This window comes from Nothobranchius furzeri, chromosome 11, assembly GCF_043380555.1.
Source record: "Nothobranchius furzeri strain GRZ-AD chromosome 11, NfurGRZ-RIMD1, whole genome shotgun sequence".
Taxonomy (NCBI): Eukaryota; Metazoa; Chordata; class Actinopteri; order Cyprinodontiformes; family Nothobranchiidae; genus Nothobranchius; species Nothobranchius furzeri.
Window position 1 is genome coordinate 43389966 of NC_091751.1, and position 23578 is coordinate 43413543.

The 23578-nt window shown below is 41.5% G+C and overlaps 3 protein-coding genes across 3 annotated transcripts; 2 read left to right on the forward strand and 1 right to left on the reverse strand.

Moving 5' to 3' along the window:
• Nucleotides 1–176: 176 nt before the first annotated feature.
• ly97.3 (lymphocyte antigen 97, tandem duplicate 3) lies at nt 177–1271 on the reverse strand. The gene is made up of 4 exons (XM_015956421.3): nt 1121–1271; nt 941–1010; nt 583–705; nt 177–413 (listed from the first exon to the last, which is right to left on the reverse strand). The coding sequence occupies exons 2-4, from the start codon at nt 987–989 to the stop codon at nt 283–285; spliced, it is 303 nt and encodes a 100-aa protein (XP_015811907.1). The 5' UTR covers nt 990–1010; nt 1121–1271; the 3' UTR covers nt 177–282.
• A 2166-nt stretch (nt 1272–3437) lies between these two features.
• On the forward strand, nt 3438–6365 carry LOC107383556 (gamma-crystallin N-A). Its single transcript, XM_015956274.3, has 4 exons — nt 3438–3560; nt 3668–3916; nt 4204–4349; nt 6159–6365. Exons 1-4 carry the CDS (start codon nt 3540–3542, stop codon nt 6292–6294), a joined length of 552 nt encoding a protein of 183 aa, XP_015811760.1. The 5' UTR covers nt 3438–3539; the 3' UTR covers nt 6295–6365.
• Nucleotides 6366–12293: 5928 nt separating this feature from the next.
• LOC107383557 (activin receptor type-2B) lies at nt 12294–23115 on the forward strand. The gene is made up of 11 exons (XM_015956275.3): nt 12294–13175; nt 14917–15124; nt 16101–16210; nt 17802–17953; nt 18107–18250; nt 18329–18472; nt 18834–18982; nt 19229–19343; nt 19447–19585; nt 19781–19911; nt 20074–23115. Exons 1-11 carry the CDS (start codon nt 13124–13126, stop codon nt 20266–20268), a joined length of 1539 nt encoding a protein of 512 aa, XP_015811761.1. The 5' UTR covers nt 12294–13123; the 3' UTR covers nt 20269–23115.
• Nucleotides 23116–23578: the final 463 nt, after the last annotated feature.

Here is a 23578-nt window from a genome sequence, read left to right on the forward strand (position 1 = left end):
GATTTCCTCAGCATTCCAGCGTCCCGCCCATACACAACGCGCTGCATTCATGAGACCTGGAGTTTTACGGAGTTAAAGAAAGCCTGAAGGGCATTTCGATCTAATAAGGACAAAAAAAAATTGGAATTAAATGAAAGCAATTCAATGGATGGGAGAAGTTTAAATAAAATAATGTTTGAAGACAAGTTTTTTCTCACATTTTTTATTCATTGAGGAATTTCAGTTATTATGTTTTTAATTAAAAAGCAACATCCTCCTGTTGGGAATCAGACGCCCGCTTGGCTAATTTGCCGTGTTTTGGGCATCATCTAAGGTGTTGCATTGGTCTTCAGCGCAACACTTGATCTTGATGTAGGCGTTGAGCCTCAGGAGTTTGCAGTCTGACATAGCCATGCACTTCTGGTAGTGTCCATCTATGAAAAGTGAAATAAAGCCTTGATTGTATCGTGCAAAAGGAATTCTTCATTTAAGGAAACCTAAACGACATTCATCATAAAATTTCAAGATTTCTTGAGACGTGTTACATGCATGTGTCATAAACATGAGATTTGAAAAATACGGCCGTGTTTTTCAGAAACTCACATGGTGGTGTGAGGAAACTTGCTGCAGCACACGCATCCTTCCCTGGTTTACACGTCTCCACGGTGATCTCGCACTCGTCTCCGGCCCTATTCGGGACGCAGCGATGGCAGCTCAGGGCCTCACCTGGAAACAGAAACAGCAAGGATGCCTTTCAGACAAAATTACTCTTATTTTAAAGTTTTTATGAAGAAACGTGGTTAAAACTGTTCAGTGTTAGAAAATATGGGCAATAAGATTGATGCCGTCTTCTTTTTGTTGTCCAGTAAGGTTAACAGCATGAGAAGGACCTGAAAGTGGACAGCCGTGCAGGTCAGCAGCAGGTTGTGTTGATCCAGTGGAGAATCAGTGACAGACTCACCAGCTGCAAACAGCAAGGCGACGATTAAAGCCAAGACCAGCACCTTCATTGTTCCGTTCAGAGCTGCAGCCTGTTCCAGATAGAGCACACATGTGATAACAGCTACTAAAATTACTAAAATCACACAAAATACAAGTGTGAATCCTTAAAATCAGCATCTTGAGAAGATCAAAGTGACACCTGTTTCCAGAAGGAGCCGACGAGGTCAAACACACAAGTGTTGATAACTGTGTTTGAACAGAATCTCACTGGTTTGTCTGCCAATAACTGAGGTGCATTCAGTGACCTTTCCTCCTTTTATACTTCCCCTTACTTTGACTTTCCATGGCAACGCCCCATTAAGGGTTCAATCTGTGTTAAGTCTATATACTCAGAACCTTACTCGCCCTAGTTACAATATGTTTCCCAATGCGTTGTGCAAGAACAGTCCGTTTGCAGATAGTAAAATATGCTTTTGTCTACGACTCAAATAATGATTAATATTAGCTGATATCAGTCGGAGGTGCAGGATATTTGCTTTGGGTGGATTAGGCCAAACCCAAATGTCCTGGTTCACCTTAAGCTCTCAAAGAAACGCGTTTTAAATTGGGCTTAATTTACGAAGATTGTAATGTGAGTCAAAAATAAACTCCTTTCTTTGGGCTTTTGTTGAGTTGAATGAGAACGTATTTCATTTGCATTTAATTATCCAGAAAACTGTGACTTTTTAGCAGCCATCTTTTGTTTATTTGTGGGATTTTTGAAGGAATTTCAAGTGCATTTCAAAAACATCAGTGATCGGTGTTGGTTAATAATTAGCATAGTGATTAAATTTAAATGTAGATGTAACACTTTACAATATGAGTCCTTTTACTTAGTGAGTTATTAAGCATTAATAAACAAAGGGTGCCTTAATTAATGTTACATATATTGTTAACTATTAAGTGTCCTTAGGGTCAGGACAAAGGGCCAGAGGGGCTCTGTTTAGTAATGCATTACATAATATGGTTAAGCAATTGGTAAAACTTTATTTGATAGTTTATTAATGCTTAATTATGCACTAAGTAATGTTAATAGAGGGACTCATACTGTAAGGTGTTACCTTCCATGTCAGAGCATCATTACGACCATTAAAATTCTCCCATAGGGAAGTTTATTCTTCCAAAGTCCACAGAAAAAAATATCAGGTAAAGTAGAATGAGCCAAATGTGGTGTTAGCAGGTCAGAGCTGTACAAGAATCCAACATCACCTCCAAAACCAGAATTAGTATCTCTCCAACAAGTCTTGGTCTGAACTGTTTGATTCCTGAAAAAGATTTCTTCTCAGCCTTCGCCAACAGTTCACAATTTTTTGAAACTCATTGGTGATTTAAACCTCAAAATTGGGATAAATACAAGCACCACACTGCAAAAAATGATTTCCAAGAAAGTACAAAAAGCCTAATTTTTAGAATGTTGTCTTGTTTTTGATCTAAAATGAAAAAAAAAAAGTCTTAAAGCAAAAGTTGCTTGGCTAGAAACTCAAAGCTAGCTAATTAAGTTAAAACTAGATTTCTAGCAAGCAACTTTCACATATCCCATTGGCAGATTTTTTTTCACTCAAAACAAGAATATTTGGATGATGTTTAAGAATATTGTCCTTATTTTAAGCAATGCTGTTTTTCTAGAGAAGATTTCCTTTTCTTTGGATTAAAAAAAATCTAAAAATTTGGCTCTTTTATTTTCTTAGAAATCATTTTTTGCAGTGCATAATGATGCTAACATAGAAAAAGATCATTTTCTGGCTGCAAATTTGCAGATGTTTTCAAAACCCTTAAATCCTTATAAGAGTTTAGGTAATTTGTTGTTATGTCATTTAAGAAGCTGTTTTTTTTATTACAACTGGTGAAAATAAGGAATGAGTGAGGTCGTACAGCGTGTTTAAATAAGCCGTGTTTTCTTTCTATCATCTCCCACCTGGGTTACCTTAAGCCTGGTGGAGGTTTGCTGTCATGACTGCAGTTTTGGAGCTTGAGTCTCTCCCAGATTTTCATGGGTCAAGTTCTAAATTTATCCAGGAATCCTCAGAGGGTCTGCAAAAGGGAAACAAAAGCACAAGCGGGACCCTGAAAGAAGTAGCAGGTGGAGTCGTCTGTTTTCATTTGGTGTTTGGGTTGCCCTGCTCAACCTTTCGTCTTACATTTCAGACGTAGACTAGTTGTTCGAGACTGCTTTGGTGCCATTTAGCTGCTGCTGCTAGCTGGAGATTATTTGAATAGTTCCTTCGTTTACTTCTGCTTTAACTGTCCCTCCTTTTGGTTGTTTTTCTTCTTATCTCCTCATCTGGACACAACCCAAATATTCTCCTGCAGCCCCCTCACAACGTCCAGCATCACTATCAAAGCAGAATCTTTCCCAGCCTTTTGTTTCACTCCCCTTTGGCAGCAAACTCCAATATCAGCAGTGGCACGTGTAAGGGAAACTGTCCATTTGGCAAAATGTCTAACCCCCCTTTTGTTGCGCTTTTGTTGCCTTTGCCTCGCCACGCCGCCACACTCTCCGTCAGCCGTATATATCTGGGAGCTTACCTTTTCCCACTCTCGAACTTTGTGAGTATTTTGGGGGCATTTAGAGAAGGAAAATGTCTCAGTACTCAGGAAAGGTGAGTATAAAGCAGCAATGAACTCAAAAAAATAGTCTTGATCATTTTTTAACAAAAATGTCACACGCCAGTCTGGAATTTAACAGTTTTCCCGAACGTGAACACAGATCGTGCTCTTTGAGGGGAAATGTTTCACAGGGAGGAAGCTGGAGCTCCGCAGCGACTGTGACAACTTCCAGGACCGCGGCTTCCTGAACAGGGTCAACTCTGTCCGCGTGGAGAGCGGGGCCTTCGTCTGCTTCGACCACCCAGACTTCAAGGGCCAGCAGTACATTCTGGAGCACGGCGAGTACCCTGAATTCCAGCGATGGAATGCCCATAATGATCACATGGGCTCCTGCAGACCAGTCAGGATGGTAAGAAGTGAAGGAGATCAGGGACTGGTATGTCTGGTTGGTGCACACTGTGGCCTGATTCGTTCACATCTGCTTGTCAAAGGAATCTTGATCGTATTAAGTTATTTTGCAGGAGTTGTGCATTTTAGAAACTGTATGGCAAATTCACAACCTTAAAGCACTACTTTAAATTCTGTCTGCACACACTCTGCAGCCTCAAAAAGAGGACAGTCTGGTCATTTGCAGAGAGGTGATGCTGAGCTCTGCTGTCATGACTCAGCGAGCATGTATGCCATTTTCCTCTCCAGCATGGAGAGCACTATAGGCTGGAGCTGTTTGAGGGAGACAACTTTACCGGCCAGTGTGTGGAGCTGTGTGACGACTGTCCCTTCCTGAACGCTCGAGGCCTGACCAAGAACTGCCTCAACTCCATCAAGGTTTACGGGGATGGCGCGTACGTACCTTGAGAACGCTTGACTGAATCATTTCATTGATCCTGATGCCTCAAATGCCTAAAGAGTGAATTATAGCATAAAATGTTGTCTTCATATTCAGTTGCAGGCAACATCAGTTGAACCTTGTGCCTCTCTGCAGGATGAAGAAACGTGTAGGACATGAGGAAAATCTTTCCTTGATTTAATTTAAATCCCAAAACGATTAACCTTGGAAAACTACAGTACTTGGAGAAAATGTGTCTGTGTGCACAATCATTCAATATTTTCAAAAGAGACATTAAATATGACTTTTGGAGGCCATTAAAAGTAATTTAAAAAGCAGATAAATAAATTAAAAATAACTCAATTCATGGCCTGTAGTCTTCAAAAGAATAACTTATTTTTGCCAAGTGTTTAAGGTATCATCAGGTATTATTATTAAGTCCTAACCCTTTAACTGGCTACTTGCTAAAGCATATTTTAATCCATAAAATATACAATAAAATAAAATAAAAAATACTAAACTAAACTAATTCCTAAACATACGGGGCAGTATGAATCAAAAGTTGATTATAAGGTTGCATTACTGTTATTTTAATATCAATACTTTTATTTCACATCACCCTACATTATAATATAACTCTTATTACCCCAAATGTGTAAACAATTCAAAAAATATATTTTCCCCAGTCTGTCCCCTAAACACACACTCATATTTAGATGCATAAATCGAGTCATTTAAAAATAAATATGCAAAACATCTGCTTTTATGACAGTTTGCCTCCAACATATTTAAAAGAAGATGCACTTTGTGTCAGAATGCTGCACGATTCAAGTTTGGTGCCAGCTAGCAAAACTAAACACCTTTGAGCCACTTTGGTGAAATTCTCACACTGAAAAGATAGTGAGCCGTAGTGCATTTCCAACAAACAACACATTCTCACTCCCAGCAACGGACTCAGCACAGGCCTAACCTACTTTTATGACTTGTCATGCTACCACGGAAACTTGGTGCACATTTACCAAAATCTGACAGAAAACTGCTACAAACTATTATTTCCTACAGAGATGTCATGAAGGTTTATTCAATTTGGATTTAAAAGAATCACTTCAGGTGGACAGAAGGGCTGCACGAGTCTTCAGAGACAAATTTTACCAACTAAATGATGATCTGTAAATATTTAAGTTGAATAAAGCTTGCCCAGAAGCTATAAGATGACCAGCAATGAGCAATCAGGAAAATATTCATGTAAGTAATTAGTAAATGGAGTTTTACTTGGTAATTTGTGTTTTAGTGGACAAATCTGAGCTCAAAGGTGCACCACTGAGTTTGTCATGCAAACACCTTTTCTTCTTATATTCATTCCATTTGCCAACACTTTTATTTAATAAAGGTTTAAGGCAAGGCAGCTTTATTTGTATAGCATTTACCATACACAGAGGTGGTTCATTGCCCTGTCCAGGAACAAGAACAGCAAAAATCAATGTGAAAACTTCATTAAAATGCACAACTAAATTTAGATCAAATTAAATTCAGATTTAAAAATCAGATAAAAGACAAAGTTAAAGGGTGAGCCATTACAGTGCAGAAGGTGCAGTGTAATTAACAATCACTCATAGGCTGATGAATGCATGAAAGTTTTAATTTAATTTAAACGTTACAGAGTTGAGGCACGTTTGTGTAGAAAAAGGGTTTGTTTATGTATCGAACTTTTCTTGAAGTTCTCAATTGGAGCTATATTATTTTCAAATCAACATAAACATGACTTTTTGTGATTTGATTTGCAGTAATCAGCACGTGCATTTGTTTTTATTCACTCTCCTATCAGCTGGGTCTTATACGAGGAGCCAAACTACCGAGGCCGCATGTACGTCGTGGAGAGAGGAAACTACTGCAGCCACAAGGAGTGGGAGGCGGAGAATCCCACGGTCCAGTCCGTTCGCAGGGTGGCAAACTACTTTTGAAGCTACCTCCCAGTAAAACATCCTCTCTTTGACTCTGTGGGGCCATTAAAAAATAAAACATGCAGAAAATGTTTGATGCTGCTTGTTGTTTTATTTCTGTACTGAGTTATTCCAAGTTTGAAATAAAGTAGTGATCTTTCTCCTTCCCATGCTTTTTTATACTCGTTTTTGAGCTCGCACCTTGTAGTTAACCATAACGTTTCATTGTGGAAATGGCTACAGGGCCATGATTCAGGCAATTGCTTCCAATTCTGCTCCATAAGTAGCAAACCTTTAAGTGCTGTGCTTTTCCTCACACTAATGGATCCATTACTAAGTTATAGGAGACATTTTGAACTCCGCTGAACACAGATTAATAGACACGTGTGTGCTTTGGTGGTGCCGGAAGGCAATTAAAAACAAATCATACCCAATAATCAACAAAAGAAAATGTTTCAAATGAAAACACAAAGCCTTTCGACACCCACACAGGTGAATTTAGCAGCCTCAAACGAACAAGGGAAAGCGTGTGTCAACCCCACATGAAGAGTTTAAATCAAATGTGAAGGGGAGATGTTGCACAGGTTGACATGCACCTGCCCAAGGGAGCTCTGCTACCACCTAGTGTCATTCATCTATTTTACCACGTCACTCACCTGATGTCACAGGGGTGCTGCTACGAAGCTAAATCTACTTGATGATTGGAATCCAACAGATTGCTTCACAAACTTGTAAAACTTAAGTGAAAATGCCTTAAAAGCTGTGAAATCAATGACTTAAACCGTTTTAGAAGGAGAACTTGACAGAAGCTTTTAAAGGTACGAGGTTCAAGGCTGAACCATAGTGATGAAAGGAAGACTGCTCCTATTGCAGATGCTTCACTCTAGAGCGTTCATGCTGAAGGTGTTGTCTTTCAAAATCCTTCAAGTGAGAAGAAAATTCTATTTTAGGAAAAAGATTGTTGTCTTGTAGCACCTTTTAGGGACGGTCTTTGGAATCGCCCAGGTCTGACCAAAATTTGGTTGAATTGTCAGTTTTTCAACAGGTGCTTTAAAGAAGACATTTAATGATTTATTTAAAGTTGTCATAGTTATGTGGTCATTATAAAGTTATTGGCTCTTAATCCCTCTCACATAAAGCAGTTTCATTCCTGACAGTTTCATTACCTTCCTGAATGAGTCAATTCAGATCTCTGTCACTTTAAGAAACAAAATGTTTCAGGCCCCGCCCACCCATCCCCTGCTTGAAGAGCAAATTGCAGGTTAGAGACTCCTATGAACCACTGTTTAGAGAAACAAAACAACAACAAAAAAAAACTCGTTTTAAACATTTTTTTTACACATACATAAATTATTTAGGCTTTTAGAGTCATTTTTGTGAGATTTTTTTTTTTTTGCCAAACCAAGTGATGTCAGCTGAGGGAGTCCTGTTAGCTTAATCCAGAGAAAAATATGGATTCTAATGCCGGTTCTGACACAGAGGAAACTTTAAATGTTTATAATTCTACCTATGATGGACAAAACCATAAAGTTATGAGTTTGCTGCTCACCCCAGAGAGCAGAGACAAACCAGAGGGAGAAACCATCGACCAAAGCAGAGAGATTGAGGAGAACAACGGGGGAGCAGCAGGTAAGATAACGATGTTAGCTTAAACTCGTGTGCTAGCATCACAATATTGTACAGATTACTATCGTGTACCAGACAGTTAAAGTAGTATCAGTCAGTTAATATAATATTAATACTAATGAGTGTCTGTCAGCAGTCTCATACGCATTAATATCCGTTCACGTAACGTAGTTTAGCACTTAGAGAGAGGGAGAGAGACGCCTGTCATCTGGTTCTGGAGCTCATGCGGGCTTCTGTGAGCTGGATCTGACCCAGACACCAGTGAGCCAGCCGAACTGGTATTTTTAAAAGCCGTGCATCATCTCCGGGTGGTCCAGGAAGTGGTTCTGATCCGGTTCCGACCCACTGAGCAGCACATCTCTTCTGGTGGTCGGTTCTGGCCTGTTTCTGACGGTGATCTGAGTTCCAGAAATCCACATTTAAAATTTTAAACCCTTCCACGGGTCTCCGGAGCCCAGCGCGGACCTCCCTTCCCCTGTATCGACCAATGCGGGCTACAGAAGTCCGTCTTTTCAGCTGCACAAAACACCCTCAGACACGGAGATAGAGGTGTCGTTTCTCTTATCTGGAAACCCGTGGACTCGATGTCTGGACAGGCTGGAGTTGGTACAGCCTTCACAAACTATAGTTTATCAAAATGAACACAATCCAAAACTAGTAAACATACACACTTACTGGATAACATGACCTCTCTACCCTAAAACTACCCACTCTCCACACTGAGCTGAGGCAGCGCCTAGCTTCTAAGTCCCTTAGGTAACGTCAGAGGTTCAGATTTAGAAAAAAGAGCCTTTTTAGAAGCTTTGCTGAGAAAGGATAGTTTTTACTAGAAAAACTGTGCTGTTATGTATTTTTAAACGAAATATCTACAATAAGCATATCAAATAGAATGTTTTGAATATCATTTTATATGAATTAGAAAAAAAAATGTAACCTGCAATTTGCTCTTTAAGCTGCTATAAACTCAGAATATCTCTGCACACGAAAGGTGGTTTTATGGGACTTTCCTTATTTGTGACATCACAAACGGAGAGTTTTTGAAATGATTTGTTTTAGGCGCATCATTCCTAAAGTCAAACACTGAACTAAAACAAATGAAGGTTTTGTTTTTAACATTTGGAGATTCACGCGACAGCACAAGAAAGATGCAAAAGATGAGTTTGTATAAAATGTTGTCAAACGGTGATAATACTGTAAAAGATTGTGTTTTTGTTTTGACAGAACAAGTGTCACAGTTTTGTTTTTGTCTGTTTCTTTTCTCTGAAAAATCTATCTGATCATAATTTATTTGAAGCAATGTTGCTTTGCAGTAAGAAGGTCACAAGCTCAACACCTGGCATGGTCCTTTCTGTGTGTTCTCTTTGTGCATGCGTAGCTTCTGTCTGGGTAAAGTTTCCTCCCACAGAACAAAAAATAAATAAATAAATACATGCTGGGGCACAACTGGAAGCACAAATGTGGCCCTATGGGTGTGTGTGTGTGTGTGTGTGCGTGTGTGCGTGTGTGTGTGTGTGTGTGTGTGTGTGTGTGTGTGTGTGTGTGTGTGTGTGTGTGTGTGTGTGTGTGTGTGTGTGTGTGTGTGTGTGTGTGTGTGTGTGTGTGTGTGTGTGTGTGTGATTTAGATGGTTAAATAACCTCAACTTCTACAGAAACACATAAATGAACCCTGTTTGATTCAGTTGTGCTGAAGCAGGGAAATAACAACATTGCTCCAGTGATCTGAATGCATCAAATTCCAATAATCCAACATTTAATCCATCCATCCATTTTCTCCCGTTTATCCGGAATCGGTTCCCAGGAGAAGCAGCCTAAGCCGAGAGGTCCAGACTTCCCTCTCCAGCCACTTGGGCCGGCTCTTCCGGGGGAATCCCAAGGCGTTCCCTGGCAAGCGGAGAAGCATAGTCCTTCCAGTACGTCCCGGGTCTTCCTTTGGGTCTCCTCTCAGTTAAACGTGCCCAGAAAACCTCACCAGGGAGGCGTCCAGGATGCATCCTGACCAGATGACTGAGTCGTCTCAACTGGCCCCTCTCGATGTGGAGGAGCAGCGGATCTACTCCAAGTCCCTCCTGAATGACTGAGCTTCTCACCCTATTTCTGAGGGAGAGCCCAGCCAACCTGCAGAGAAAACTCATTTTATCAAATAACTCTAAGTTTAGTTTAATACAAATTTAAAAAATCTTAATACATTGTAGTGGTAATGAATGAAGAAGCCACTAATAAAAACTCATAACCTTTTCTTTTGTGCACCAAGAAAAAAGTTAAAGATTTTTTTCCTCTTTGCACCTTTATTACATTTTTAGCATGGTTTATTCTGTTTCCGTTAACTTCAGTCCTAATAAGATATCAAGACTAAAATCTACCAAATGACTGGGGTCGTAGCTAATCGATCGTTACTTATTGGGGGGATTTTTAACAAACATTTTTGTCTAGCAGGAGCTGTAATATGATATTTGCTCCAGCTGCAGCCAACTCAATATCTACTCATGTCCAATAATTATTGATCTAACATTAATATTGGTCGATATCGGCATTAAAAGGTATTATTGGAAAATATCTGTAGCGGATGGCTGGATGGAGATTTTCCATTCCATACATATATTACACATTAAACTCTTCAGCTACTTCTCCTCTCTCAAAATGTCAAAAAAAAAATAGATATAATAGATCTGACGTAAAGCTTTTGAGATATTTTAGTTTATTTGGCACAACTTGTGAAGCAGAAATTTTCCCAGTGTAGAGACCGACGACTAAAACAAGAATCATCACCCAAGGCTTGGTTTTCTTATCTGAAGATCTTTATAAATGTTTTATCATAAGTCGCTTTGGATAAAAGCGTCTGCTAAATGAATAAACATAGCAGCAATACACAGAAAAATAAAAATAATCACTAATACACACATCTTAGCATCATGCTTTGGGTTTATGAGATTCAGCTGCTGTTGGAGACAAAATAAACATGACATTTTTCCTGTTACTGACTTAAATTGAAGTAATTGTCATTTCACACAGAACACGTTTAAAATGTAATCATACATAATAGGAGATTTGTGATGTAAGTAACCTAAAATGTTTTAGTTTTTCTTTTTTTTTAATGAGAGGGCGGCTCAGCATTTGTCGGAATTGAAAATTAAAAGTCAAACAATATCGTTATATTGGATATCCATAAATAGCCAATATCGAGCATCCCTCTATTATTTACCCTTTTCTGAGCGTAATAAGCAATTCAAGTAAGGCTTTCTTCACCCTTCATCTTCCAAAATTTTAAAATAATAGAAAAATAACACTTTGTAAGAGCATGTAATGCATTTTATAACACAATCATGTGCACATTGGAGCACAGGTGGTGCAAAAGTCGAACTGATTGGTTTCCTACAACTCTTGCACAGTTTACATTGTGGCTAATAGTTTTGACTAAGAATGTCGCCGCCTGTCATGGCCACTGGACCTTTAATGAACACCTCAATGTGCTTTCTCCCCAACTGTCATGACAACAGGACATCTATCTTTACAAGGTTTCGCTCGTGGCCTCTATCGAATTACAGGGTCAATACATGATAGCTTAATGAGGAAATGCTTTGTCTTGAGTTACACTCAACAGCACTAGTTTAGGGGCGATTACCTATTGCTAACCCTATTCCTGGGCCATTTGTTGCATGAACTGACTGAGTGTCACTATTATGCCATTAGTCTGGATGTCAGAGAAAAAGAAAGCACAATGTGTGAGCAAGACTTAATGGCATTTTTTAAATGTGTCGATCTTGATTTTCTGTGATGATGGGATGTACTGTTTTGCACAAAGGGCCGTTTGTTTTCAAAAGGTGTGTCACAAATGCCAGGGATAAAATGACGAGCCTATTCACTTTTATTATAGCAGAAGTCAATTCTGGCTCGAACACAGCTTGATTACTTGCTCTAATGGTGGTGAGCATTTCTTTGTGTGAGTGAAAGCAATAAAATAAAAGCAGAGCCAATTAGTCAGAGGAAAAGTAACTTTTAACTATTAAATTTTTCAAAGAAATGCTTCTGAAAGTGTCTGTTGACTGGGAGATTTAATTAAAAGGAAGCTTTTCTATTCAGTCATTTTGATACAAACCATAATTTCACATTAAAAAAACCATAATTTCACACTCTCAGAAGCAAATTATTAGCTCACTTCCTGTTTTAATTTAAAAAATATTTTATCCTTTTGGGGTTTTAAGTTTAAATTTTAACAGTGTTGAGGTGAAATTGGGGAAGGAATGCATTTTAAATAGCGTTTATTGTATCTGGTTACACCAAACTAGGGCAGCTATTTATAGCTATGCCACTTATGCATAAAAGATTAATTCAGAAAAAAAAATCGGAATTGATCTTAATCTGCTACTTGTTGGACAGAGATAGCGTGTTGGTTATAATAAGATACAACTTTAAATTTTACATTTAATATAACATTTATTAAGCTTTAGTGTGTTTTATAGGCTATATTAGCCTATGCAGGTGTGCTTGTCGTTTATCTAACTGGTAAATCAAATAGTAATATTCAGTAAAAGTATTTAAGCCCGTAAAAGTGGAGTGAATTCCCAGAGAAAGTATTTTATCGCCCATGAGCGACACAAATATCCCGCCGCGGGAAACACACACACACACATCCCTGTCGCGCTCCTAATCTCCTTCCCGGTGTGTTAAAAAACGTGATAATTATCACCGGGGGTTAAAATAAAGCGAACGGGGCGTTTATCGGCGGTAAAGTCACCGTGCTGCTGCCTGATTCCCCCTCTTTGTGTTTACACATCCGGGTTTCCCGGTTTGCAGCCCATTCCCCATTTAGAAGCCATTTTGGACACAGATCAGTAACATGCATGTAAACCCCGACCGACCTCCTGACGCTGCGGTGCTATTATTCAAGTGAATACCCTTAAAAATAGCGACCAGCCTTCGATTTGTTCGGTTTGGCGGCTCCGCGTTCGGTTTCCGGAACCTTTCCCGATGCGAAATGCGGCACCTTTGGACAGACTAGCGTCCTGGCGGTCAGTTATTCGCTCCTTTTTCTTTGCAACATTGTTGCAGCGTCGCGGCTATTGACACGCGCTGTGGAGGAGGAGGAGGCGTCGGTGGCCACAGGCGGCTCGGAGGGACCGGAGGCCTGCGGACGCTCGGATCCAGGACTGATGTTTTTGGCCAGCCGGAGTTTGAATGCTCGCGAAGGAAAGGGAGCGAAATCTCGGTCTTGTATTCGAAACGGAACATGTCTTTTTCATGGCTGACTTGTTCACTTCTTCTGGGAACTTTGTGCGCAGGTGAGCGGCTGGTTTTATTCTCGTTTTCTAGCTTTTTGCCCGCGACACTTTGTTGTTTTTAGTTTTGGTTGTTTAACGGTCTGAACCAGCTCGTAGTTTAAACTTTGCTCGGCCGGGATTTAAATCTCCCAGCCATAATCTTTTCCGCCCCCCTCCTCCCGTTTAACCCGCAACAATTAAACAATTCCCTTATTTTCATCGGTTCTCCGTTCTTCGATCAGCGCTTTAAACGTTTCTGGTTGATTGCAGTGCGAGTGGGGCTTTAGAAACATCAACATTTAAAACTGTTGCGTCCCCCAACAGGGGCAGGAATAGAAAGCAGCAGCTGCATCAACATCCTGAAACCTTAGAGGCTACATTTCAGCTCTGCTCCCTTGTTTTTATCCACAGCCTGGAAAATAACCTCCATAAACCGCCCTTTTCCCTACTGTAAAGACCCTTTTATTTAACTGGATTTGAACAATCAAAGCGGGTCATTTTGAGCCAGCATCCCTGTCCCAAACAGCTTTTTTTAAAAGCAATGTCCCACGTGAGGCTTGTTTTTCCATTGTTTTGAGTTTTACCATTTCACAAATAGGTGGATTCAAACCCCAGACTCTTCCATCCACTTTTAACACATACATTTTTCATTAAAAACAATGACATCCACTTAATTTTCAACTAAAATGGGTTAGATTTTGAATCAGCTGGATGCTGTGAGCCAAATATTGCTGCAGCTAATACCTTTTATGGTTTATAGATTAGTGCATGGATGGTACACTAAAGCTGCTTCTCCAGATTTACGCTTTTATGGTGTAAAAGCCCCTGTATAAGTGACAGAGGGAAGGGGGGGGGGGGGGGGGGGGGGGGGTTGGGGAATGATCTTGTAGTAAAAGTCCTCCTGGATCACGTGACTAGGTATCAGAAATGCCATCTCGGTTCAATGGAGCCTCCAGCATCACTGCTCCAGGAGTGAGAGGCCCCCTTTCTGGGTCTCTTTATATACCCTTTCTCCCTGTCCGTCCCATATAATGACCTTGGTCGTTTCATGCACCCCTGTTTTGGTGGAATAAAGGCCACAATGTGGAGCTGGACAGCCAAACGTGTGAATGTGTGAGTGGATGTGTAATGGGTTGGTGGGGGTGAAGCTGGGGGATGGGCAGCTTCCTCCTATAGGCAGGGATTTAAAGAGACAGGCTCTATTTTTCCCTCTGAACAAAGATTAAGCCTGAATTTCCGAGCTGTTTTCAACAACATGGAATCTGCTGCTCACCTCTGTGCCGTCCAAATTCTAACCCCCATGAAGGCAACAATAAAACCCTCTTTGAGGTGTTTTTTGACATCTTTTGTTCTAAGTTGGCCTTGCTCTGGGAAGCATTTGTTGAAAACTCCACGTGAGGAAGATCTGTTTTATTTAGATGTGACCCGTATCTGTAGAAGTAGTGAGCGTGTGCCTCCTTTTTATACCTCAGCTGGCAGATTATCGTTTCAAAGCTAATTTAATTCTGTGATTTCTCCATGTTTTTGGTTTTCTCCCTGACTATTGAATGGGATTTTGCTGAGCCACTATTCAGCAGCTGTTTCTTAGCCCAGAGGAACTCCCTATTTATTATTATTTTACTACAGAGAGCTCCCCAAACTGGCCATATGCCAGGGAGATGCTAGTTTCTGCTTTGAGATGTTTCACCAGGGCACGGAGCAGATCCTGAGCCACATGCCTGCACTTCCACTGATCTGACTGAGACCTTTTTGTCCCCGTCAGGATACAGTCTTGGCGAAGTGGAGACCCGGGAGTGTGTGTACTACAATGATAACTGGCGTACGGAGAGGACCAACCAGAGTGGCTTTGAGCGCTGCGAGGGGGAGAAGGACAAGCGCCTGCACTGTTATGCCTCCTGGCTCAACTCCTCAGGGACGATCAAGCTGGTGAAGAAAGGCTGCTGGCTGGACGACTTCAACTGCTATGACAGGTGAGGTCACCGTGGATTAAAGTTTATAATCTGGGTGTCTGGCTCGCACCCAGGGCCCACACGTGATGGATAACATCTTATTTTTAATTTCCTGTTAGATTTTCTACGACACATCTCAAAGATTTGATGACAAAATAACTATTGATTGGCATTTTTCTGATTGCAGCCTCGCAGGTGTGAGAACAGGTCCTTTCATCTTTTTACTAAATTGCAGATTTTCTGGTCTTTTGGCTTGGTTAACACTTAAAGGAGGTATTTCATACTTGTAGAGCACGTAGGCGGAGTTTTTCAACATTTTTCTAGTTAAAAAAGGAATGTGTGGTGCCCATCGCCAGTTAGTTTTAAGCTGAAATCGTTCTACGTTGGTAAATGAAGTAAACGGTTGTCAAGAAGGCATGAGTCTTCTATGCGTCGGTCCATGTGGTGGGACCAAAACTCTCGGGCACCTGTTTGATACCCTAACTTTTAAGATTCCTGCATTATTTGCAATTTGTGTGAAACCAGGTGGTTATTTTACAGGAAGCTGTGAAATAGTTAGGTCACCCAGGTTATGTTAAGAATGGAAACCTGAGCGGTGTGTAAAAAAATTCACTTTCTTTACATTTATTTGCAGCCTCTTAAGAAATTTCACCTTTGTTTGCTAGTTCATTTAATTGAATTTAAAAGCTTAAAAAATGTGTAGTAAGAGTATTAAAGCTGGTGAAGAGCTGCGTTCTTTCAGGGTGATTTTTCATGCTATCCACAGCCTTGGTTGATAAAAAAAATCATTCACATCTTGTTAATTTGGAGTCTTTCTGTGTTAAAATAGAAGTGACAGAATCTTCACTACAGGATTCAGGCTGCTTACGTCTGAGACCGTAGCCAGTAAACAAACAAAGTCTTGGTTCATTTAGTTTTTATTGCGTTTTAATTTTGGTCTTGTCCTTTTATATTTCACTCTAATGAAAGCGTGTCTTTGTGCCATTTGTTGTTTTAGGCAAGAGTGTGTCTCTATGGAGGAAAACCCTCAGGTGTTCTTCTGCTGCTGCGAGGGGAACTACTGCAACGAGCGATTCACTCACCTTCCTGACTTGATTGGAAATCGAGGTAGGTGGTAAAAGCATCACGCACATTTTATCATCCATCTGTCCATTTTTGGCTGCTTACCCGGAGTCGGGTCGCGGGGGCAGCAGCCTAAGCAGGGAGGCCCAGACTTCCCTCTCCTGCAGCCACTTGGACCAGCTCCTCCAGGGGAATCCCAAGGCGTTCTCTGGCCAGCTGAGAAACACAGTCCCTCCAGCGTATCCCGGGTCTTCCCTTGGGTCTCCTCCCAGTTGGACGTGCCCAGAAAACCTCACCAGGGAGGTGTCCAGGAGGCATCCTAGTCAGTGCCCGAGCCACCCTCAACTGGCTCCTCTCGATGTGGAGGAGCAGTGGGTCTACTCCGAGCCCGTCCCGGATGACCGAGCTTCTCACCCTATCTCTAAGGGAGAACCCAGCTACCCTGCGGAGAAAACTCATTTCAGCCACTTGTATCCGTGATCTCATTCTTTAAGTCACTACCCAAAGCTCGTGACCATCGGTGAGGGTAGGAATGTAGATCATCCAGTATAATTCACCAGAACAGATCGGTACAACGCCCGCATCACTGCAGACGCATCACCAACCCACCTATCGCTCCGTCTTTCCCTCACGCGTGACCAAGACCTTGAGATACTTCGACTCCTCTACTTGAGGCAGGACCTCAGCCCTGACCTGGAGAAGGCATTCTACCCTTTCCAGACTCAAGATCGTGGTCTTAGGAGAGCTGATTCTCATCCCGGCTGCGAACCGCTACAGCGAAAGCTGGAGATCACGTTCTGATGAAGCCAACAGGACCACATCATCTGCAAACAGCAGAGACCTGATCCTCAGGCCACCAAAGCAGATCCCCTTCTATCATAGGTCATATTAGTTAAAACAGTCCTCATGTCGGTCTTTGGTTTTCAAACCTTCAAAACGATCCTGGTTCTTATTGTTATGGAGTTCGGCTCATCTGGTAGTTTTAACTTCCCTTTTGCCAAACTTTGTTTTATGTTTATTGTACTTTGACAAGATTTTAGAATAAATGTTGACTAGTTATAATGTGTGTACTTTATTTCTTAAGCTGTTGAGTGTCACATGATCACAGACGGAACGGCTGATGTTGCCTCTAGATGAGACCTGCCATTAAACATCCGTGTCTAAGAGTAAAAGCATGATAATCAAGACTCTTACATAATTAATGTCGTTACCCCTTCAAAGGTTCAAACATCAGTCTGAAGCTATTGACTCGACATGTCGGTAAAAGTCCTGATTTTGTTTGTAATCGTTTCTACACACATATTTTTATTTCCTTTTAAACTTTATTGAACTAGATCAACAGCGGCTGCATTCAAACTTTCCATCTCTCTATCCAATGTGAACGTGATTTCTTCTCATCAAAGGCATATTTAAGTTTCTGTAATGTAGAAGCACATTGAAGCCTACGCTTTTGGATTAAAGAGGACGCGGAGGTGACAAACCAAACACAAAGGCTCATTTGTCAGTCGGAGGTAAAGGTCGAGCCATCTCGGTTGAGCGTGTCCTCATTTTTAACACCGGGACTTCTCGTCAGGCTGCTTATAACCCTCAATTTCTGCAGCTGATACTCTGCAATTATTTTGTTCCTGCTTTACAGTAAAAATCCGGCCTCCGCCTCGTGTGCCGTCTCTGCTCAATGTGCTGGTGTACTCTCTGCTGCCACTGTGCGTGCTGTCCTTGGCGCTCATTCTGGCCCTCTGGATGTATCGCCACCGGAAGCCTCCTTATGGTCACGTGGACCTCAGTGAGGTGAGACGAGCCCTCCTCTCCGGGTGAAAAATTCCGATGATTCCCTGGAGATCAGAAATGTCGTCTGACTTGCTGTAGCGTTTATTGCTTCAGCAATAAAACCTATTGTGTTCCAAGAATATACTGAGAACTTGTTTCTTCCTGCTCTCTCAGGATCCCGGACCAGTTCCTCCATCCCCATTGGTGGGTCTGAAACCACTGCAGCTGCTGGAAATCAAAGCTAGGGGGCGCTTTGGTTGTGTTTGGAAAGCTCGGTTAATGAGCGAGTATGTGGCAGTGAAAATCTTCCCTGTTCAGGTTGGTTCAACTGTTTGTGCAGGTTTCTGTGGTGATTGCAGTTTACAAGCGCACTGAATCCTCGGTTTGCCTTTGCAGGATAAGCAGTCGTGGCAGAACGAGCGGGACATCTTCATGACTCCCGGGATGAGACACGAAAACATCTTGCGTTACATCGCTGCAGAGAAGCATGGAACCAATCTGGAAACGGAGCTTTGGCTCATCACAGAATTTCATGAGAGGGTGAGCAGGCCTGTTAACAGACTAACTGATTCCCAAAAGTGGAGTTTACTCCCTAAACAAACAACTTTATTTGGTGGATTTCAGCTCACGTTGCTAGTCTGATCTGAACATCTTGCTCGCTTATCAGAGGATGAAATGATGGTTTTACCATCATCAGCAATCATTTGCCTGCAAATTAAATTGAGAATCGTCTTCTGGCTCTTGTCGAATCCAGCGCACAGTTCTTCCATGAGCTTACAGTTCTGGTTGGCTCCCCTTTTGGAGGCTAAACTGCTGCGAGCGTGGTAGAAATGGATTAAAAGTTTCCTGTGTAGGCGCTAATCCTCCTTCTTTAACCTTTTGTGTGTTTGTGTGAGAGCAGGGCTCATTGACGGACCACCTGAAGGGTAACACTGTGACCTGGACTGAGCTGTGTCACATAGCAGAGACCATGGCCCGCGGCTTGGCCTACCTCCATGAAGACATTCCCAGCTACAAGGGAGAGGGGCCTAAACCCACTATTGCACACAGGTAGGGTAAAGCTAAAGGGTTTTGGTGCCAACAGACTATTGAAAATGCATCTTTTAAATAACGGAAACACAAGTGTTGCAAAGCAGAGCTTTGGTAGACTGACGGAGTTCATTCCTACCAAGGATCTGCTGGGCCTGAATCATTAGTTTGACTCTGAAAGCTGGTGAACTAATTTCTGTGACTGCCGTGACTAAATGCCTCCACTAAAAACTGCTCTTTAATACCCGTCATGAAATGGCTTCACAGGGACTTCAAGAGCAAGAATGTGATGCTGCGAGATGATTTAACTGCAATCATCGGAGACTTTGGGCTCGCTGTACGGTTCGAACCGGGAAAGCCTCCTGGAGACACTCACGGCCAGGTACGGCGGACTTCATCCATAATTCTGCTTTAAAATTCACAAGTGGCTGTTTTTGTTGGTTTGAAGGCAGCTATGCTGAGCTGGAATCTGTTTTCTGTTGTAGGTTGGCACAAGGCGTTACATGGCTCCAGAAGTGCTGGAGGGAGCCATTAACTTCCAGCGAGACTCCTTCCTGAGGATAGACATGTATGCCATGGGCTTGGTGCTATGGGAGCTGGTGTCCCGCTGCACCGAGGCAGACGGTGAGTCAGACGGTTCAGGAATGCCGCTTCGCCTACAGGTGAAAGGTCACTTGGCTTCAGGCTGGCTAATAAACACAGGATTAGTTTTGGTTTTGTCTGAAGAGCTGTCTGATCTCGTGCCTTTTTAAAAACCAAAACTATAATTGAAGTTTGTGTCGGACACTCCTTCACTCTGCTGGCCCGTTGTCTCTTCAGGTGCAGTTGGTGAGTACGTGCTGCCGTTTGAGGATGAAATAGGTCAGCATCCCTCCCTGGAGGATCTGCAGGATGTGGTTGTGCACAAGAAGATGCGTCCAGTCATCAAGGACTGCTGGCTCAAACATCCTGTGAGTAATTGTGGAAAAACGCTACAGCAATGTCCACAACTAGACCAGGATGTGTTGCATCCTTGTTTAAACCATCTGAGGTCACTGTTCTCCCAAACCAACACTTTCAGCTGTGATGGAGTATCTTTTTGCAGATGTGATCTTCTCTAACTTCTCTTTTAGGGTCTGAGCCAGATGTGCGAGACCATCGAGGAATGCTGGGACCACGACGCAGAGGCTCGGCTGTCTGCCGGCTGCGTGGAGGAGCGCATCAGTCAGATTGCCAGGACGATAGGCAGCACTACCTCAGACAGCCCCGTCTCCATTGTGACATCGCTCATCAACGAGGACCTACCTCCCAAAGAGTCCAGCACCTGAACGGGTGACACCACCACCCTCCCCTTACATGAGCTCTTGACTTTTCATCTTCCTTTTTTCTTTTTTTTCGCCCAAACTCAGCGGATTGTCGTGCATATTTAACAACTCAAAAAGAACCCTCTAGCAACTTCAATGCAGCTGCTATTTTCTCCTGATACTGGTATTTTGTGTTCAAGTCAGATCTTTACCGACGCATCCGTCTGCTGTAGTTGAAGTAGTAATAAGCTGTGCGACGGGCACATCTGATGGTCTCCTCGTGTCAAACCTGTTGTCATTACCTCATGTATTTCTTTCCTGTGTTGTCTCTTTTGGTTACCTCGTGAGTTGATGTCTGTGCCGTATTTCCCGTCGTGTTCATATTCGTCTGCGGCCAAATTCCACGAACCTGTGCTCCAAACCTCAGACGACTTGCTGCACACCTTGGAGGAACCGTTTTTAGACTGTTAGACAAATTATACTCATCTTCCTCAGGGGTCGAAGCTGTTTTATTTCAAGGGAGGGAGCTAAATTGGAACCGAGCAGTCGTATTGGACGTTTGGGACTTTTCGAAGGTTTGGGACAGGTGTCTTGTTCTCGGAACTACCTCTCAGGTATCCAGCAGGCTTCTTTGGAACATTTCTCTAAGTTCAGAGCCAAGCAAACTAGCTAGCTATCATGGACGTAATCCTGGATTTTCTTTGTTTTTAATTGTTCAATTTCAGAGTTACTCCTTTCCCGGTGCCAGGGGCACTGCCGGATGCTGTCTGGAGTTGAAATGTTACTCATTCTTAATTTTGACTGTATGCATTTGTGTGCAAGAGTGTGAATCTGAAGACTAAATGGTGTGTGGCGGATAGCGCGTGTTTTTAAGGTGCGAACCATGAACAGGTAATTGAGGGTTTATCCTTGCAAGGGTCATACATGATCAAGCAACATGTCTGTCTTTTTGGTTATTAGACTCAGTTGGACGCTGGTCCCTAGATACCTCAGTCACTGTATGTCATGCAAGGAGAGCTCAAATGGTTGCCTTTGTCTCAAATGCAATGCCATAGTTGTACCATAACATAAACATACATTGAATGTCCGTTATGCTGCTGTGACCTTTCCAGGATACTCAAGGATTTGTAGATGTATTGTTTGTTAATATAACACTAACATGCGATAACTATTCATGATATTATGTGAGGCTAATATCCTGTTTTTTTTTTTTTGTGTTTTGTTTTCTTTTGACTGGGTAAGCCTTTGGCTGCTCACTCCTCCAGACTGACCTCAGATATTCTGACAAGTACCTCAGGCATTTTTCTACATGTGTATCGAGTTGTGTTATGTATTTTATTGTGTTTTAGTAGTCGAGATATTTTATTGCCGGTCTGGCCTCTGCCTTTGGAGGATTCTCGTATCTTATTTGATTTGGTTTCTAGTAGAACCTGACCAGTTTTCATGGTTTTTATTGCTCTACAAACCTAAAAGAAGAGAGGTGAATTCCTGTAAATATACACACACACACACAGACGCCTGAATATATTCATTTTGTTTTCATTTCTATACAAAATCAGGGCATTGCTGTTATTTCTGTTAGGGCAAAAGGATTCCTCAGCATCATATTTGCATATTTAAGTTAACCAGCCCTGTGATGATTTTATCTTTTATTTTTTCAGAGGAGTGTTACTGATCTAAGTGAATCATGGTATTGACTTACCTTTATTAGAAGCTGTAAGGGTGGCACTGGCATACAAAATTAGTGTGTATATCATCAAAAGGACAAAGAACAAATATTTTTATGGTTTGGTGTGGCAGCTTCTGTGATTGGCCACTTGTTTGAACAGTATTGCCTCAATATTAACCTGCTGATGTGATGTTCTGACCTGTTTAGTGATAGTTTAGCCACGTTGGACAACACACAGGCTCATCTGTTGTGCTTTGATTAGTGGTGTGGAAAGGTAGTGATTTTAACAGTGGTCTGTAGCTCTTGCTGATGTGCAGTTTTGGTAAAGGACTTTTTGGAGAACATAATCAACTCAATGCTGAACAATGTTTTTAGTGTTTTGAAACCATCATTGTGTTTGTAGCCACATGACTGACTGATGCAGCACCATCAGGATTCACGTAAACGGCGCCATGTGCACGGACCAAGGGTCCAGCAATATTTCCTAAACAGCAATAGTCATTTAAGTTCATTAAATGCAGCTGTGACTTGGCAAGTATCTTCTGCAGATCAACAGAATACATCTCCTCAAACCTGGATCATGCTCTGACGGTCCAAGTCTCCTGATGGGAAAGATGCAGCGGGTTGAACATCTTGTGTGCACGCTGAACGTGGCCCAGGTGCTTTCACAAATTGTGCCAGGCAGACAACAGTCACGTGTGATTAAAAAAAAAATGCCGTGATGGGTTGTTACCTCCAAATGCTGTCTTAGACCCAGCTCTTCTGAACCGAAAAAAACCATGTTACCTCATGCAGTACCTTGTTTAGTAACACTAACCTGGAGTCAGTCTCATCTTCAACAAAAAAAGAAAAAATATATCAATTATTATGTATATATTTACTTGCTAGATGTAAAAGGTTTCTTCCTTTTCATGTGTGGATCCTGTGAAAACAAAATCCTATATTTTTTTTCTTTAATTTACAGTCAGCATATTGTTTATTTGTTCTGTGAATGAATGTTGGAATTATGTGACCATCCCTGTTTATGTGAATTGTGTGTGTGTGCGTGTGTGTGTGCGTGTGTGTGTGTGTGTGTGTGTGTGTGTGTTGGTTTCTTTAAATCTGTATGAAAGAAAACTATGTGCGTTGAAATGCTTAGAAATATAAACTAGATGAGTACATTCATCTTTTTGTATATGAAAATAAAGACAAATTCTGATTAACCATGTAAAATTTATTGCGTTTATTTTTCAGTGATTATAGCTGATCGTTGTGCAGCCCAGTTTATTGTCTTAAATTATAAGAAAGTTCTATGGTTGCAGTTGACACTAGATGGCAGTAAGGATGTCAATTTTTTTGTTCACTGTGGAAGGTATTTTTTTCATGCTTTCCTCTGAAAACGAGCCCTTATTTACTTTTTCCACCTTCAAACAAATTACTGCTGACAACCCATGGATTGTAAACATATGTATTTTAATTCGTGTGTTTTATGACCAACTTAAAACTGTTTTAATGGCTCCCACAATGTAGAAAAGCATTATACGTAGGAACGTAAATGTGTGAAACATTTAATAATTTGGGTGTTTTACATGAAGCATCAACTTTCATTGACTCAAAAAGATAGCTTGAAGCATCTGTTGAAAATAATGACAACGTGTTATCTAAAGAGGCTAATTAAAAAAGTGA

Coding starts and splice junctions, on each gene's coding strand:
- ly97.3 (XM_015956421.3), bottom strand. CDS start 989: ATGAAGGTGCTGGTCTTGGCTTTAATCGTCGCCTTGCTGTTTGCAGCT. Junction 706..940: donor CGCCTTGCTGTTTGCAGCTG/GTGAGTCTGTCA, acceptor TTCTGTTTCCAG/GTGAGGCCCTGAGCTGCCAT. Junction 414..582: donor AAGTTTCCTCACACCACCAT/GTGAGTTTCTGA, acceptor CACTTTTCATAG/ATGGACACTACCAGAAGTGC.
- LOC107383556 (XM_015956274.3), top strand. CDS start 3,540: ATGTCTCAGTACTCAGGAAAG. Junction 3,561..3,667: donor TGTCTCAGTACTCAGGAAAG/GTGAGTATAAAG, acceptor ACGTGAACACAG/ATCGTGCTCTTTGAGGGGAA. Junction 4,350..6,158: donor AAGGTTTACGGGGATGGCGC/GTACGTACCTTG, acceptor CTCTCCTATCAG/CTGGGTCTTATACGAGGAGC.
- LOC107383557 (XM_015956275.3), top strand. CDS start 13,124: ATGTCTTTTTCATGGCTGACTTGTTCACTTCTTCTGGGAACTTTGTGC. Junction 17,954..18,106: donor GTCACGTGGACCTCAGTGAG/GTGAGACGAGCC, acceptor CTGCTCTCTCAG/GATCCCGGACCAGTTCCTCC. Junction 18,983..19,228: donor AAACCCACTATTGCACACAG/GTAGGGTAAAGC, acceptor ATGGCTTCACAG/GGACTTCAAGAGCAAGAATG.